This window comes from Papaver somniferum, chromosome 1 (genome assembly GCF_003573695.1).
Source record: "Papaver somniferum cultivar HN1 chromosome 1, ASM357369v1, whole genome shotgun sequence".
Lineage (NCBI taxonomy): Eukaryota > Viridiplantae > Streptophyta > Magnoliopsida > Ranunculales > Papaveraceae > Papaver > Papaver somniferum.
The window spans coordinates 238459131-238477685 of record NC_039358.1 but is presented as its reverse complement, the minus strand read 5'-3'; the positions used below and the strand labels follow the sequence as shown (position 1 = coordinate 238477685).

The window sequence follows — 18555 nt, the reverse complement described above, 5'->3', positions numbered from 1 at the left end:
TCTACCACACCCAATAGGAATGGACCAACTTTCTTAGAGAGATCCACCTTCCCGGATTTGTCACCGTTAAACATCTGTACTGTGATTTTTCTTTTGTTGACTTAAGGGGTCTAAATTTGACTCGATATATATAAATTGACCGGAGTGTTTGTCTTTCATTTTGTTTATATGCGATTCGAAGTCTGACTGCATACCACTGTCTAGCAATGGAAACAGCACTTACTTGGTCAATAAAATCCGAAATCAATAAGCACTGTTCACATTGAAAACATGGCAATGCCGATGATAACTAAATGACTAAAAGAATCTGCATTACTGGCACGACGCTTACTGCACAATCCAATAAACGTTCTCTAGGATAGTATTTAATTAGCAGCTACAAGTTACGAAAACTTCATTTAGGAAAACATCTCTGTCCTCTCATACCCTCACTTATTTTCTTATGTCTAATACTGTAAAAGTAAATTGGTTTCACTTGAACATATAGTATTCAATGAGAAACCATTGAAGGTTCCGAGCAAACAATCTGTGAACAAATCACTGACAAATGCAACCTTGAAAGTAAGATATGAAGACCTAAAGGCTATAAGTGAAAACATATAACCAACTGTGCCGAGGCATCAAACATGATCAGAAGAAACCAAGTGATCTCAGGATTTTCTGGAATTTTGGTGCATCAGTGCTAGATGAAGGACTGCTATCAGTATCACCCTGCTGGTACAGCTTAGATATGATAGGGTCCCAAACGTTCTGTAATGCCTTCATCCTGCCGTTGATTTCGTCTGTTTTACCAACTTCATTGTTAGACAACCACTGTGTGGCCTTGTAGACTGCGTTCTCGACCTTCTCCTGATCATCCAATGATAAAGTCCCTCCGCTAAGATAGACCATGCTCCTCATCTTAAACGCATATGTCTCAAAGGTGTTCCTTAACTCTACCTTCTTCCTGTGTTTTTCATCGTCCAATTTGTACTTCTCAGCCTCTCGAACCAGCCTCTTAATCTCAGAAGACGACAACCTACCAATGTTGTTTTTAATCGTAATCGTATTCTTGCTCCCTGATTCCTTGTTCTCAGCAAACACAGTCAATATACCGTCTGCACTAATATCAAAGTATGTGGGAAACTTAGCAACACCACAAGGTGCTGGAGGAATTCCATGTAAATTGAAGGTACCCAACAAATTATTGTCACTAATTCTAGTTCTCTCACCCTCGTACACCGAAAACCTTACACTAGTTTGATTGTCCTCGCGGGACCTGTACACCTTTTGTATCTTAGTGGGAATGGTTGTGTTCCTTGGGAGCATAACATGCATAACACCATCCTCAACCTCAATGCCGAGAGAAAGAGGGGTCACATCCATCAACACCAAGTCCTGCACCTTCTCGCTAGCCTCGCCATTCAGAATAGCAGCTTGCACCGCAGCACCATACGCCACAGCCTCGTCAGGGTTGATGCTCTTGCAGAGTTCCTTCCCACTAAACAAATCCTGCAATAGAGATTGAACCTTTGGAATTCTAGTGGACCCACCGACAAGCACTATTTCGTGAATGCTGTTCTACTTAATCATAGCATCTATCAAACATCGCTCAACAAGTTCCGTACACTTCTTGAACAAATCCATGTTCAAGTCTTCGAATTTAGCACGAGTAATAGATGCATGAAAATCAATTCCTTCATATAAAGCATCAATCTCAATTGTTGTCTGAGTAGTAGAAGACAGAGTTCTCTTTGCCCTCTCACAAGATGTCCTCAGCCTCCTAAGTGCCTTTGGATTTTTACTGATGTCCTTGTTGTGCTTATTCTTAAACTCTTGAACAAAGTGATTAACCATTCTGCTGTCAAAATCCTCTCCTCCCAGATGTGTATCTCCAGATGTATCTTTGACTTTGAAGATACCACTGTCAATGGTGAGTATTGAAACATCAAAAGTACCACCACCAAGATCAAAGATAAGAACATTCTCCGCACCAACACGGGTCTCTTTTTTATCCAGACCATAAGCAATTCCCGCCGCCGTTGGTTCATTGATGATTCGGAGTACATTAAGGCCTGCAATTTTACCAGAATCTATAGTGGCTTGACGCTGAGAATCATTAAAGTAAGCAGGGACTGTGATAACAGCATCCGTAACAGTCGAACCAAGGTACGCTTCAGCTGTTTCCCGCATCTTAGTGAGAACCATGGATGAGATTTCCTCAGGTGATAACATTTTAAACCAGCCTTTGTATTTGACTAGAATCTTGGGTGTCTGGTCAAAGCCGGCAGTGACTTTGAATGGCCATAGCTTGATATCTCTCTTAACAGATGCATCACTGAATTTCCTACCAATTAAACGTTTCACATCTACATAAATTGAAAACAAACTCAGAAAAATTGGTATCGAGATGATAACTCTAAAAGCAACGTATATTATGGAGCAATTAAGAGAAACAGAATACAATTTACCAGATTTATTTTCACTGCATGAAATTTGAACATACGGACAGCGCTAATGGACAACAATAATAACAAAACACACTAAAAGAAAACACGGTTACTGCAAAATGGAGATCGGAGTGTACTCCCATGCCCCTGCTTCATAAGGATTATTTAGTCCAGATGTCTTAAAAACCAGGACACATATGTCTTTCACAACTCTTTAAGTGGTTTATTTTACATAACCACCGTCCGCGGTGTCCGGGTTATCCAACAATCAAGGTCAATACTCGTAATGGATCAAATATCAAATGTTTATGTTCATAACAAAAACTATAAATGTAAAATAACAAACATGATGATGAAATTCTAGATAATCGAAATCAATTCCTGGAATCTTACCAAAAACGGTGTTGATTGGGTTCATAGCAGCTTGATTCAGAGCACCATCACCGATAAAACGGTGAGTATCAGTAAATGCAACGCAGGAAGGAGTGGTACGATTTCCTTGATCATTAGGGATGATTTCAACTCGTCCATTTTCCCATACTGCAACACACGAATACGTTGTACCTAAATCGATCCCAATTGCTTTTCTTCCTCCACCCATTTGTAAAACAGAAAACCAAATTAACTAGATTGAGTTTTTAAGAACCCTAGTTTCTAGATCTATACAACAACCACTACTACTACTCAGATCATACAAGAAAAATGAAGTGAGGACTGAAGAAGAATGGAGGTGTTTTTACATATAGTGGGGTGGTGCTCTATATTTAGGATCAGAGAGAAATATGGAGAGAAAGCAAAAGTTTCCGGAAGCGGGAAATAATCGGATGCCAAATTGTTTCTTATATTTTAGTTTGCGATTCATTTAACGTCCGGGTAGGTAGGTGTTAAAGTGATTTTGGACCCAGAGGTTGTTCGCCCATCCGATTAAATGCGTACCAGAAAAAGGTCTTAGAATTAGGAAAGTTATACCCCATTCCGAAGATGAAGCGTGTCTATCTGAATGCCATGGATCAATCACCAGATATTTTATTGATTTTTTCTTTATACCAAATAGGAATGGAGCCACATTTTTCTAGAGATCCACGTTCGGGGATTTTGTCATCTCTAGACATCTTTAGTTTAGTTTATGATAAATAAAAAATAAAAAAAATGTTTAACATGGTGACTCTTTGTTGACTCAAGGGTCTGAATTTGACTCGGTATACGACTTGGCCAAGCTCAAATATTAAACCGTTTCTTTTTTCATTTTCATATGTGATGCAGAAAACCGCACTAACCGCTTATGCGGTCTTACGTAGAAAAATAAATATGAACCATGTTTTTGGGCGTACCAAACAATTTCAAGTCATACAAAATAGTTTTTCCATCTTAAATGACTTTATAAGGGGTATTTATTGGATAGTTCAATTACCTATATACACTTGAACCTTAAAATCAAAAAACAAAATATGTTTCCATCCTAAACATGTCTTCTTCTTCCTCCAGCCGAACCATCTCCCTCCTTTCTAGAATTTTTTTCCATCGCCGTAATTAATTGTCAATTCGTGAAAATTTGATCATCGATTAAATTGAACATTAAATTGAACTATATAATGGATCACATATAGAAAAACGCAGACGACAGGCGTTCTAAATCCTCTTCTAATCCATGAATTGAAAAAGAAGAACCAATTAAAGATGAAGATGTAAAAACTGTAACTCAACCAAAAATTGGATCGGAAATTCAACTATTTGAAGCTCCAACTCCTTAAATGTGGATTAGAAGGTATTTCTTACAAATTGAATCTCTTATTCGTTATTTTTCATCGATTGAATGTGTTAAATTGCTAAGAATTTATGGTTTTTGACAGTTAAAGTAGAGGGTTCGGCAGATAATTGAGTTGAGTTTTGAGCCGAACTGTTCTTGAAATTTCATTCTGAAAGTGTCTATGAATAGGTCGGCTAAACAGTAAATATCAGCTTTTAGCCGAACCCCAAAATGTGTACAAAATCAACTTTTTTCTTTAAAATCCAATAGGTATTCGGCTGCTATTATATTCAATATACAAGTCGAACCCTAAAAGATATATGGTTCGGCTAATTCGATATTAAGTAAATGAGTCGAACCACAACTTCATTCTAACCATAATTCCTTGGAGTAGGTTCGGCCTATTATGAAAATTTGAACAAGCCGAACATGTAACTAGAAAATAGGCTGAGGAGTTATTAAAAAAGTTCTGCCGATAACTTTAACCACTTCAGTGAGCCGAATTGTTCATCATATATAATAACCAGGTAGGTTCCGCGGATAATTATCAGCCGAACCAATACCTGGTTCGCAGAACTAGGGTGAAAAAAACTTTTTTTTGATGATTTTAACATACAAAAATGAAATTAAGTATAAGATAGAAGTATACATGTATATTAGTAGCATTGGGTTCCTCATCGACGTATTCGTCATCTAGAATAGGCTCATTTCCCCTTCTCCTTCTTTAAAAAAAAAAAACCTAACTTATGTTTTTCCTCCCCAAATTTATGAACATAAAGTCTTATAACTTAATTATCATAATCACTAATTATTAACATTAATCACTAATCAAGATTATTAACATCAATCACTATTATTAACACTAATACTAAAAGGGTAGATTTGTCATTACAAAATTATTTGGTTAAGAGGCTTTTGAATTTACTATCTATAACCCGTTTTGTCTTTATTCAATATGTCTTGAAAGTTTTTGGTATGCCCTAAAACAGGATTCATAGATATACCCATCAAGTGGCGGAACTGGACATTGGATACGGGGTGGGCTTGATTTTCTATTTGGGCTAGCTTAAGCTTAAAATTGAACGATTTTTTGGGACCATGGTTTTTTTGGGGGACCATGGTTTTATTTTGGGTAAAGACATTAGAAGTAAATCTAGGTCACCCCTTATCTAGATATTTATATTAATACCTAAATTACCCTCCTGATTAATTTTGGGTGATGATTAGTTAGTGTTAATAATAGTTAGTGTAATGATTAGTGAGATGATTAAGTTAAAGATAATTAGTGAGATTAAAAAATCAGATGGTTTTTTTTTAAAGAAGTAGAATTATTGAGAGAGTAAAGTTAGAGAAGATGAAGAAGGAAAACATGAAAAACGATGGATTTTACCAACCACAACCGGAGGAAGGGTATTTGGGTACCCAGGTAGGCTTCAAACTTAGATAATGTTGGTTGAATTGCTCCAAACTTTCAAAAAAAATGAAATTTTTTATATAGATTTGGGCCAGTTCGGTTACCATATGTCAAGAACATGTAACCGAACACACCTGAAAGTGTAGTTCGGTTACGTTTTCCAAACACGCAGGTTACCGAACCCGCTCCTTAATGGAGGTTTTGGTCGTACAGTGTAATGTTCGGTTACCTAGGATAAAATGGTAGGTAACCGAAATTTGAACTTAACAATTTATTTGGGTACATCTTGTGTGTTCGGTTAGTTCGCAAACTTCAACGCAACCAAGTTCCCAACCGAACTGCATGTCAAAAATAACCTAGTGTTAGAAGTTCATTTGGTTCGCAAACTTCAACACATTTTGCGAATCAACCGAACTGGGCTTATATATGCATATATGCAATTAGACAAACGTTCGGTTACTACGAAATTTATTTCTTGGCGAATTAGGTAGAGTTCGGTTACGAAGTTTCAAAGGTAGATTTCGGTTACAAAGAAAACTTAACATTTTTGCGAACGAACCGAACTTGTGGACTTCTCATTATTTTCGTAAACTAAAGTTCGGTGATATCCTTATTTTGCGAAGGAACCGAACTTATGGACTTGTGTTGTTCTAATACAAGGAGTTCGGTTAAAAGTATTTTTTTGCGAATCAACCGAACTCTGAGTTCGGTTAAGAAAAAACTAATTCTTGATAACCGAACTTTTCTCTGAAAAAAAACCTCCATTAAACCTCTCTGCAACTTCCATTTTCAACTCATTTTAATGATTACTTCTCATTTATTCAACCAAAAACGAATGACAAGTAATGGGTTCGTGAGAATATCTTTGTTAATGTTTTAAATTAAGTTATATATATATATATATATATATAGTGGTGGTGGTGGTTGGTGGTGGTGGTAATCAGTGGTTGGTGGTGGTGATAATCGGAGGTGGTGGTGGTGGTAATCGGCGGTGGTGGTGGTAATCGGTGGTTGGTGGTGGTGATAATCGGAGGTGGTGGTGGTGGTAATAGGCGATGGTGGGAGGAGGTGGTGGGAGGAGGTGGTGGTTATATATATATATAGGTGGTTATTGGGTTGGTTTTAAATTAAATTAGGTTAAGAGTAGGTTAGTCATTTCAATGCTTTAGGACACCCCTTATAACTATAGGGTAGTTGGCCTAATAGGACCATGGTCCCCCGAAAAAACCATGGTCCCCAAAAAGTCGTTCTTAAAATTGACACATATAATATGGCCCAACTCAAAACAGGGATTTACCAAGAATGATTTTTTTGGGGAATACTCCATTTTTGGTGGGGGACTATTATTCATTTTTTTTTGTGGATACTAGAAGTAATCCTAAGTCATCCCTTATCGAAATATTTATATTAATACCAAACTTACCTTTCTTTGTTAAATAAGTTAATGTAATTATTAGTTAGTGTAATGATTAATTATATAATTAGTAATTTATAATTAATGAGGTTAGATTAATTAGTCGGGTGTTTTTAGAAGAATAAGTTTTGAGAAGAAGCGGGTTTTGTTTTTCTTTTTTTCCCTAAGATGGTTGATTTCGAAATGAGGATTTTGGTACTTAGGTATACTTCAAATTTAGTTAATCTTGCTTAAATTGCCAAAACTTTTGAAAAATGAAAATTTTATAAACTGATTTCGGCTATGATAATAGAGTTCGGCTACGAAATATGAAGAACAGGTAGCCGAACTCTTCTTCTAGTGTAGTTCGACTAATGATTATGAAGGCACAGGTACCGAACTCAGCTTTAATTGAGTTTTTGTTTTCATAGAAGAGTTCGATTAGCAAAAAAAAATTGCGACGTAACCGAACTAACAGTTCAGCTAGGATTTTTTTTTTGCGACGTAAACTAAAAGTTCGTCTAGGAAGAATGTTTGCGACGTAACCGAACTAAAAGTTCGGATAGGGAAAAAAACTGCGACGTAACCGAACTTTTCTCTGAAAGAAAAAACTACATTTAAACTAAGTTCGGCAACCTGCGCCTATAAATTCTTTTTTTGCGAAATAGCCGAACTTTCCTTGATGTTCTTCGTTTCCATCAGGTTCGATTAGTTCGACAAAAATTTTCCCGAAATTCCTAGCCGAAGTTTTATCTGCAACTTCCATTTTCAACTCATTTTAATGATTACTTCTCATTTTTTCAACCAAAAACGAATGAAAATTAATGGGTTTGTTATAATTTCGATTTTGATTTTGTTTTGTTAATGATTTAGATTAAGCTATACATAAAGGTGGCGGTGGTGGTTTGAGGTGGTCGGCGACGGTGGTAGCGAAGGTGGTAGGTGGTGATCGGTGGTGGTGAGCGGCCGTGGTGATGGAAGGAGGTGGTTATATATATAGGTGGTCATTTCCACACTTTAGGACACTCCTTATAACTATAAGGTAGATATTCTTATCACATAATAGTCCCCACCGAAAGAGAGTGGTGCCCAAAAATTCGTTCTAAAATAAACGGTTTTTTGGCTTGTTGGGCTGGCTTACGCTAGTCATAGTCATCATGTAGTTCTGCCCCCATCAAAACTTTTGTAAGCTTTAAGCCTAGTCGAGGCTAGGGTGTCAGACTCAGAGGTGTTGGTGCAAAATGCCCCGTTGAGCAAATGTCTAATTTGATTCAAAAAAATTCAATAACCTAATGTTTAAAATTGAGCCCCTTAGGTGGACAGTGCGGCTGAGGTAGTGTATAACATTAGCCCTAATTTGCCATACTAGCTCACTTTGAAGTAGTGCTCCTTGGAGAATTTGCTCTCACCATTCATTATACTAGACTAGACAATGAAATCATCCTCCTTGATTGATCTTGTCTTGTGTTTTCTGTTGTTCAAATTTATCTGTCATCAATTTGTGAATTGAGATCAATTTTACTTGTAATTGTATAACATTGACAAAGGTTTTAATTGGTAAATTGCATATACAATCTTGATCTTTTCACAACCTCAATACCCAACTTGAACTGCTTCAGCATCAGGTTTGCCAAAAAAAAAAAAAGAACTTTCCACGCCAATGGAAGTCATGCTGAGAAATATTGATCTATAAAATAGTCTTTAAAAGCTAAATAAGATTAATTTCTTGCAGGGTTCTCTGTAATAGAGTTTTTACATTAAACCTTACTATTTTCTTATGTCTAAAAGTAAATGCATTTCACTTTGAACATATAGTATGAGAAAGCATTAAAGGTTCCGAGCAAAAAATCTGTGAACAAATCACTGAAAAATGCAACCTTGAAACTAAAATATAAAAACCTAAAGACTATTAATGAAAACCAGTAACCACCTATGCCTAGGCATAAAACGTGATCAGAAGAAACCAAATGATCTCATGATTTTCTGGAATTTTGATGGAGCACTGATAGATCTTGTTGAAGGACCACCACCAGCATCACCCTGCTGGTACAGCTTAGCTAAGATAGGGTCGCAAACATTCTGTAATGCCTTCATCTTGTGGTTGATTTCATCTGTTTTACCAAGTTCATTGTTATCCAACCACCGTGTGGCCTTGTAGAGTGCATTCCGGATCTTCTTCTGATCATCCACTGATAGCATCCGTCTGCAATTATTCAAAATCATTTTCCTGATCATTTTTAATGTATATGTCTCAAAGGATTTCCTTAACTCTACCTTCTTCTCGTGTTCTTTATCATCTAACTTGTATTTCTCAGCCTCAAGAACCAACCTCTTGATCTCAGCGGATGACAACCTCCCCTTGGTATTTTTAATCGTGATCATATTCTTGTTCCCAGATTCCTTGTTCTCGGCAAACACAGTCAATATACCGTCTGCATTAATATCGAAGTATGTTGGAAACTTAGCCACACCACGAGGTGCTGGAAGAATTCCATCTAACTTGAAGGTACCCAACAAGTTATTGTCACTAGTTCTACTTCTCTCACCCTCATACACCGAAAACCTCACACTAGTTTGATTGTTCCTGCTGGACATGTAGACCCAGTGTTTCTTGGTGGGAATGGTTGTGTTCCTTGGGACCATCACACTCATAACACCTCAAGGAACCTCAATCCCAAGAGAAAGAGGGGTGACATCCATCAATACCAAGTCCCGCACCTTCTCACTACCACCATTCAGAATGGCAGCTTGCACCGCAGCACCATTCGCCACAGCTTCATCAGGGTTAATGTTATTGCAGAGTCTCCTTCCATTAAAGAAATCCCGCGATAGAGACCGAACCTTAGGAATTCTAGTGGACCCATCCGTCAAACACAGCTCAACAGGTTCCATGCACTTCTTGAACAAATCCATGTTCAACTCTTCGAATTTAGCGTGAGTGATGGACGCATGAAAATCAATTCCATCATGCAAAGCATCAATCTCAATTGTTGTCTGAGTTTTAGATGAAAAAGTTCTCTTTGCCCTCTCACAAGATGTCCTCAGCCTCCTAAGTGCCTTTGGATTTCTACTGATGTCCTTGTTGTGCTTTTTCTTGAAATATTGAACAAAGTGATTGACCATTCTGCTATCAAAATCCTCCCCTCCGAGATGTGTATCTCCAGATGTAGCTTTAACTTCAAATATACCCCCTTTAATATTGAGTATTGAAACTTCAAAAGTACCACCACCAAGATCAAAGATAAGAACATTCCTCGCAACAACATAGAATTCATTTTTATCAAGACCGTAAGCAATTCCAGCTGCCGTTGGTTCATTGATGATTCGCAATACATTAAGGCCGGAAATGGTACCAGCATCCCTAGTTGCATGACGCTGAGAGTCATTGAAGTAAGCAGGGACTGTGATAACAGCATCTGTAACAGTTGAACCAAGGTAAGCTTCGTCTGCTTCCCTCATCTTAATGAGAACCATGGATGAGATTTCCTCCGGTAATAAGGCTTTAACCTTGCCCATGTGATTGACTTGAATCATTGGTTTCTTGTCTTCTCCAGCGCTGACTTTGAAAGGCCATTGCTTGATATCACTTTGAACGTCAGGATCACTGATTTTCCTACCAATCAAACGTTTCACATCTACATAAAAAGAAAACAAACTCAGGAAATGGTATCGAGATGCCAACTGTAAAAGCTACGTAACATTATCGAGCAATTAAGAGAGACAGAACACAATTAATCCAAATTTCAAATTTCATTACATGAAATGTGAATATAAGGACAACGTTAGGTAACAGACAACAATGATAAAAGAAGGCACAGTTGCTGCAGAATAAAGATCGGAGTGTTTGGGTCCCCTTCCCAACCATAAGAATAGTCTGAATCATATGATGGGATATAGAAAAGGTAATGGCTCACATTTCTGGCGCCTCGGGCACTCAATTAGCTAGGCGCCCCCTTAACGCTCCTAGCTTGCCTTTCACATTATATCCCCCAGTTCACAAGAATTGGTCTAGATCATGTCTTTCACAACTCAAAGTGGTTTGCAATTACATAACCACCACCATACACGGTGTCCGGATTAATACAAGCTCTCAAGGTCAAAACTCAACTGGATCAAATTGCAGAACGTATAAAACTATAAAATTACTAATATACACCAACAAAAATGATGATGAAATTTTAGATAATCAAAATCAAATTCTCGAAGTCTTACCAAAAACAGTGTTGATAGGATTCGTAGCAGCCTGATTCAGAGCACCATCTCCGATCAAACGTTGATCATCAGTAAAAGCAACATAAGAAGGAGTAGTTGTATTTCCTTGATCATTAATTAGCAATGATCTCAACACGGCCGTTTTGCCATACACCAACGCACGAGTATGTAGTTCCCAAATCAATCCCAATCGCTGCTGCTACTCCACCCATTTGTAAATTAAGGAGATCAGGATTGTGTTTTGAAGAAGCCTAGTTTCTAGATCTATACACCAACTCAGATCTTAGATGAAAAGTGAAGAGAGCGGACTGAAGAAAAAGATGGGGTTTTAATTTTACAGACAGTGGAGTGGTGCTATATTTAGGATCAGAGAGAAATACGAAGCAATGGCAAAAACTTCCGGAAGCGGGAAATGTTCGGATGCCAAAATGTTTCTTGTATTTTAGTTTGCGATTCATTTGACGTCCGGATAGGTGTTAAATTGATTTTGGATCCAGCAGTTCTTTAATAGGAAATATCATTTTCATGGTTAAATTTACTATGAAGGCACATAAATGTATTCACATCATGCGACTTGGACTTGGCCTGAGTCGGGTCTTAGATAAAAAACACAGACAGGTTTGTAGGATAAGGTGTGCAAAATTAACCTTTGTTAACTATTTTTGAGTCGGAGTATAGCAAGTCAGATGACATTCTATCCCTTTCAGTTTGAATTAAGGGCGAAGGTTCCATCTAAGTTTTAAGATATGCAGATTGATATTTTCTGTTGTTCAGATCTGTAACTAAAACGCTGACAAAAGTATTAATTGACAAAATTGCATTTTTTTTTTCTTATAAAAACTGTTGAATAATGTGCTGTGAACAAGCCACAGGGAGAAAAAGATTCAGAATGAGAGATGTCAAGAATGTGTAAAAAGAGTGACCCTTATTACACAGCCAGCAATGTGCTACAAATGGGTTCACAATCTTGAACTCTGCTTCAGCATCAAATTTGCAGGAAAATAACATAGGTGGGAGCCAAAACAAGATAGAAACAAATAAATAATCTTTCTGCACCAGTGGAAATCATGCTGAGAAATATTAATAGTCTGTAAACGCTAATAAGATTACTATCTACGACTGCAATTCTGCTTCTTGCAGGGTTTTCTTTGTAATAGAGTTTCTACATTAAACCTGACAAAAGTGCACATAAAAGGCACATAAAGACCACCTGGTAATCAGCAGAGATTTGATCTAATTTTCTAAAGGTATAAAAGATAAAAAAGCATATTAGCCTAGCTATGGACGAGAATGCCGAACTATAAGACAGGACCAGAAAAATGAAAAAGATGCTGTTAAGACAAAAGAAAGAACTTAACTGATGGAATTTAGAAGATTTCCTCAATTTTGGGTTCAGCACCTGCTCCACCCTGCTTGTTTATCTTAGACATGATAGGGTTGCATACATTTCGTAACTCCTCCATCTTGTCATTTGTAACTTCTGCCTCAGGTAGTTCATTAGATTCCAACCATACAATGGCATTGTTAACCGCATCCTCAATCTTCTTCTTGTCTACTGATGCCATCTTCCATCCAAGACTTTCAATCGTATTCATCATGCTATATGCGTAATTCTCAAAGGAGTTCCTTGACTCGACTTTATTCCTGTATTCTTCATCTTCTAACTTGTATTTCTCAGCCTCTAAGACCATCCTTGAAATCTCAGCCGTCGACAACCTTCCCTTGTTATTTGAGATTGTGAGCATATTCTTCTTCCCTGTTTTTTTCTCCTCTGCAGACACATTTAATATACCATCGGCATCCATTTCAAAGCATACTGTCAAGTGAGGAACACAACGTGGTTGTGGAGAAATTCCGTCTAACACAAACTCACCCAGCAAATTATTGTCACTGGTTTTAGTTCTCTCCCCCTCAAATACCTTGACCATCACACTACTTTGATTGTCCACAAAGGTGCTATAGATCTTTTCCTGCTTGGTGGGAATTGTTGTGTTTCTTGGGATCAATATATCCATAACACCTCCTCGTGTATGAACACCAAGAGAAAGAGGGGTGACATCCACCAGCACCAAGTCCTGAACCTTCTCATTACCCTCACCACCCATAAAAGCAGCTTGGACTGCAGCACCATAAGCCACAGCTTCATCAGGGTTGATGTTCTTGCAGAGTTCCTTTCCATTAAAGAAATCCTGCAATAGAGACTGAACCTTTGGAATCCTGGTGGACCCACCAACGAGAACAACTTCGTGAACAGCACTTTTGTCCATCTTTGCATCCTCCAAACACTTCTCAACTGGTTCCATGCACTTTCTGAACAAATCTAGGTTTAACTCTTCAAATCTAGCACGAGTAATGGCCGCTTGGAAATCGACTCCTTCATGCAACGAATCAATCTCAATGGTTGTGCGAGTAGTAGATGACAGGGTCCTCTTTGCCCTCTCACATGCTGTTCTCAGCCTCCTAAGACCCCTTGGGTTCTCACTAATGTCCTTCTTCTGCCTCCTCTTGAACTCTTCTACAAAGTGATTCAACAGTCTGTTATCAAAATCCTCTCCTCCAAGATGGGTATCTCCAGCTGTAGCTTTGACATTAAAAACACTCCCGTTGATGGTGAGTATGGACACATCAAAGGTACCACCGCCAAGATCAAAGATAAGAACATTCTTCTCACCATCACTGGTTGCCTTCTTTTCAAGGCCATAAGCAATTGCAGCCGCAGTTGGTTCACTGATGATTCGCATTACATTAAGGCCAGCAATTGTACCAGCATCCTTAGTAGCTTGACGTTGAGAATCATTAAAGTAAGCAGGGACGGTAATAACAGCGTTCTTAACAGTTGAACCAAGATATTCTTCAGCAGTTTCTCGCATCTTAATGAGAACCATGGATGATATTTCCTCTGCTGAAAACTGTATATCCTTGCCTTTGTAACTGAGTTCAATCATCGGTTTCTCGTCTTCCCCAGCAATGACTTTGAAGGGCCATAGCTTCATATCATTCTGAACATAGGTATCGCTGATTTTCCTACCAATTAAACGTTTCGCATCTACAAATAAGAAGACATATTTAGAATACGATCACGAGATACTGACATTAAATGAGAAGTGTTGATGTATTATTCTCTTTAAAAAATTTCAAACAATTACAACATTACCCACAATTGAGAAAACGAAAAAACTAATTTGATTGAACCCATGAGGTTATCATGGATATGCACAATGCCAATCTAGAACAGTGTAGGATAAGTAACAAAAAAACATCGACACTAAGCAAGGGGGAGCTTGTTCAGCAGGACACTCTCCTCAAACTACACAGATTGAGTGTTTGTTTCCCTTTGGCAGCCAACCATAATCATAGAGGCCAATGACCTCCTCATTCAATAAGTATTAGCTGACACTTCTACACCTGATTGATGTCTTCAGGAACAATCAACAACAAACAGCATGCAAAATTGGAAGAACTTAATATACACCCAAATACTTCAGGAACGGACAATACCCAGCAATTGACAGAACAAACAAATATTTTACCAGTTCGATGAGAATACGAACCTGGTCGCACTACACAATATCACAAATAACAAGAAACACAATGCGAAATCATTATAAAATACATCTACAGTGTAGACAAGCATATCCCGAAAAGTGAGAAATACATAATCAATCACCAATAGCTTCTATAGCTGAACACACTCCACATAAGAATTAGGGGTACAAACTCCAGAGCTTGTATAGGCACAGCCTCATGTCGAATTCACAAGTATAATTTTCGATTCTTTTTTGCAAAATCCAAAAATGGAACAATAATTTACAGATACCAAATCAATTCAAAATTGACAACACAATAACCTAACAGGATCAATTTTTTTAGACATAATAATAAAATTGATTAATGTAAGACCTAGATAAGAAACTTCTTACCAAAGACGGTGTTGGTAGGATTCATAGCAACTTGATTCTTAGCAGCATCACCGATCAACCGTTCAGTTTCAGTAAAAGCAACATAAGATGGAGTAGTCCTATTTCCTTGATCGTTAGCAATAATCTCGACATGATCAACTTGCCATACACCAACACATGAGTAAGTTGTACCCAAATCGATCCCTATTGCTGTTGCTGTTCCTCCTCCTCCATCTCCTAGTCTTCCTACCATGGTAAAATACTTCAATCCTCAGATTCTGAGCCTAAAAGTTGCAGATCTGTAAACCCTAAGTAGTGACCGAAGAAAGAAGAAGAAGAAGAGGGGTTTACTTTTTATAATCGAAGAAAGAGAGAGATGAATAAAGTGGGGAAATTTTACCGGAAGCGGGAATATATGGATGCCAGATCGGTTTATATTTTTTTTCGTCTGGAACTAATTTCAAGTCCGGTTTGGGAGACGTGTCGAGAGATGATGATGTCATGGTATGGCAGTTGACATCTCGCCATCAGATGGAGGGGTACTCTATTGGATCACTAAAAAAATATAGTAATAATGGTAGGATCGATCTTTTAGACTCCCATTAGTTACTTTAGACTCACATTACGAGAAAGATTTCATTACACTTCCATTAGTTAGTTTAGATTATCTTGATTCCAAATCATGGAACACTTGCAAAGAAAAATACTTGTAAAAAACAATTTTGAAACTATCTGAGCAGTTGTATTGCAAAGTTCAAATAGTACAGCAGGCGGAACAAAAGTAATTTAGATGTATGTATAATTGTACATATGTTGATTTAAATGTGTACATAATTGTACACATGTGGATTTTTAGTGGGTACATAGTGGTACACCTGTTTATTGGTAATGTTTACGTGGATGTACACACTAATAACTTTTGATTTTTCTTGTTTTGTTTTTTTTTTTTGCTCTTTTAGAGATATTTTTCTATATCATTATATTTTGATTCTACATGTAGCAATTGTGGTAATAGTAGTGATGGAATTATTAATGTGTGCATATTAAAACACACGTTGTTAATATGGTGTACATAGTTGTACACATGTTGTTGTTTTTGAAGTTGGGCATATCTTTGCAATTTAGTGTTTTTTGTTTATATGTTTTTCTTCAAAGAAACTGATTGGCTAATATTTTATTTTTCAGGTTGAAGATCATGAGGATCATATCTAAGAGACTCATAGAAAATGAAGAAAATTTCAACAATGGACTCACTTCCACTTTTAACTTTTGTTTCATATATAGGACTTTTGTTCCATCCATGTCTATAACAATTTTTTTATGGATATCTTTTCCGGAGATTTTTCGGCATCATTAGCATAGGTTTTTTTGGCATCATTAACAAAAAAAATTCAGGATATCTTTTCAGTAGTTTTAGCTACGTAGAGAGTCACCGGTAGTATAAAAGCTATTTTGAATAGTCGGTGTGCAAAATCTATTTATGCTCACGGCTATTTTTCCCGTTACCCTTGTTTATCTATTTTATTTGTCTTTTGTTTTCTTTCATCCCATGTTGGCTTGATTTCTTACATTTTTTTCAATAGGTAACAACATCGGCAGTAGAAAAACGAGTTGCATCTCACAATAGTAAAGTTGGCAATGTAAATTCTTCACATGTAGCCTCTCTAACCATTTACTCATTTCCTTGTAAAATCGGTGAAGATAATCTGGTAGAATTCTTATGTGCGTTGCTTTTATTCTCCCGATTGTAGGAGGTGTACTTATTTATGCACCAGCTGTACACAGTGTAATTTTTACTACACTAGTTCTAAGCAGTGTACTTTTTCCCGTTTTCGAAACAGTTAAACTTTTTGTAACAGTCTTAGTAGCCTTTTCGCTTCATGTTTTTATTGAAACCGTAATGGGTTAATTAAGTTTTCTCCAGAGGGGCCTTTTAATATTGAATACTTAATGTTCACAATTGTACAATAGTTGATTCCTAATGTTTACATAGTTTGTACACCTTGTTGGTCGTTAACGTGCACATTGACGTACACCTGTTGATTATTTAATGAGTGATTTTTAACAACCATGACTAAACGAATTGAAGAGGCCCATTTCGGAACAAGAAAATGACATCGTAATTTAAATTGGATTTTTGGGTTTGTATGCATACATTCATAGTTAGATGCAAGCCATGTTTGGGACACTTTTACTTTACTTTGTGTTATGCTTTTGATGCTTAACTTTATGAAGGTATTTTTTATAAACAAAATGATTGATGTTAGACGACCGTTAATTCATTAGCTCTAGTGTTCTTATTTTAGTTTCCATCCTAGCTGGCTAGCATTATGGAGAAGTTTGATGAATTTAATAGAGTGAAAATTTCTTCTGAAGTTTGCCTCGATAGATCTTTAGAGATGATGTGATCCTGATATATTCATTTCTGGGTTTTAATTAAGGGAATATGAAGAATGACACATTAACAAAAATATTGTCAATCCAGCCATTCAGAGGTTGCAGAGTTACAAAATCAGTTTAGCATCCTCATATTACAGAGCCACGTGATTATCATCTTGAGATTGCAATGCTACATGACCAGTTTGACCGTTATCGATCATCAAACCATTCTATCGAGTTACTGAGGTTTGATTCTACATTATTCTATTTACCTTACATTATCAATTGGTTCAATTATATTAGCAGAGATTGTGTCCGTATTGATAATCTTTTTGGAGTTATGGGTCAAAGGACTAGTTAGTAATCGTTTTGTAATACATTAAATTGCATTCTAATGAATTGGATAATGCATTCATCGTGTTTGGATTTGCAGGTCACTTTTATTGAAATACAATTAATGTGTAGTTGTAATGAAACTAGTTCAGCATGAGGGGGCGCCCAACAAGTTGTATGTGGTGTACAAACTGGTGCACATGTTTGTATACAAGTGGAAATTAAGATTTTTAAAAAACGAGAATTACATAGTCATATGGGTACTCTTTTTGTAGCTCTCGGAAAGAGCTTTCTGAATATATAAAGTTTGCGAAATTTTGGCAAACGATTCGAAAGACAAATTGTTTTTAATATTTTTTATGTTATTTAAAATTGCTGACATCATCATGAGTCATTTTGGATTAAACCGTACATATTTGGACTAAATTGTAAATCAGGAAAGTTATATGTGTATTTTGATATTTTAAATAACTTTTGGACTAAATTGTACCTAGTTAACTCGGGATGGACTAATCCATACATTTTCATGCGTTTTTGGACTAAACTGTTTCTTTCCCAAAAAAAAAAAGGAGTGCTGCCCCAGAAATGGTTCTTGGTTTATCAGAAATACAAATGGCCTTACAAATACAAACGAGCTAACATGCACAAAATATTGTTGGGCTAAAAATAGGAATACGTTGGTTTATCAGAAATACAAATAGCCCCTTACTGGGCCTGACGCTGCCTTTGGGGACCATGGTTTTATTTTG

At 36.9% G+C, this 18555-nt stretch overlaps 3 protein-coding genes and 1 pseudogene across 3 annotated transcripts; all 4 read right to left on the bottom strand.

The window, feature by feature from the left end:
• Window positions 1-335: 335 nt before the first annotated feature.
• LOC113320763 (heat shock cognate 70 kDa protein-like) lies at window positions 336-3229 on the bottom strand. Its single transcript, XM_026568662.1, has 2 exons — window positions 2823-3229; window positions 336-2348 (listed from the first exon to the last, which is right to left on the bottom strand). Exons 1-2 carry the CDS (start codon window positions 3028-3030, stop codon window positions 1561-1563), a joined length of 996 nt encoding a protein of 331 aa, XP_026424447.1. The 5' UTR covers window positions 3031-3229; the 3' UTR covers window positions 336-1560.
• On the bottom strand, window positions 631-1365 carry LOC113273727 (heat shock cognate 70 kDa protein 2-like). The gene has a single exon (XM_026523359.1). It carries the CDS (start codon window positions 1363-1365, stop codon window positions 631-633), a length of 735 nt encoding a protein of 244 aa, XP_026379144.1.
• Window positions 3230-8696: 5467 nt separating the features above from the next.
• Window positions 8697-12077, bottom strand: LOC113320724 (annotated as a pseudogene).
• A 148-nt stretch (window positions 12078-12225) lies between these two features.
• On the bottom strand, window positions 12226-15512 carry LOC113320706 (probable mediator of RNA polymerase II transcription subunit 37e). Its single transcript, XM_026568602.1, has 2 exons — window positions 15116-15512; window positions 12226-14241 (listed from the first exon to the last, which is right to left on the bottom strand). Exons 1-2 carry the CDS (start codon window positions 15345-15347, stop codon window positions 12563-12565), a joined length of 1911 nt encoding a protein of 636 aa, XP_026424387.1. The 5' UTR covers window positions 15348-15512; the 3' UTR covers window positions 12226-12562.
• Window positions 15513-18555: the final 3043 nt, after the last annotated feature.

Coding starts and splice junctions, on each gene's coding strand:
- LOC113273727 (XM_026523359.1), bottom strand. CDS start 1,365: ATGGATGTGACCCCTCTTTCTCTCGGCATTGAGGTTGAGGATGGTGTT.
- LOC113320763 (XM_026568662.1), bottom strand. CDS start 3,030: ATGGGTGGAGGAAGAAAAGCAATTGGGATCGATTTAGGTACAACGTAT. Junction 2,349..2,822: donor CCCAATCAACACCGTTTTTG/GTAAGATTCCAG, acceptor CAATTTATGTAG/ATGTGAAACGTTTAATTGGT.
- LOC113320706 (XM_026568602.1), bottom strand. CDS start 15,347: ATGGTAGGAAGACTAGGAGATGGAGGAGGAGGAACAGCAACAGCAATA. Junction 14,242..15,115: donor TCCTACCAACACCGTCTTTG/GTAAGAAGTTTC, acceptor TCTTATTTGTAG/ATGCGAAACGTTTAATTGGT.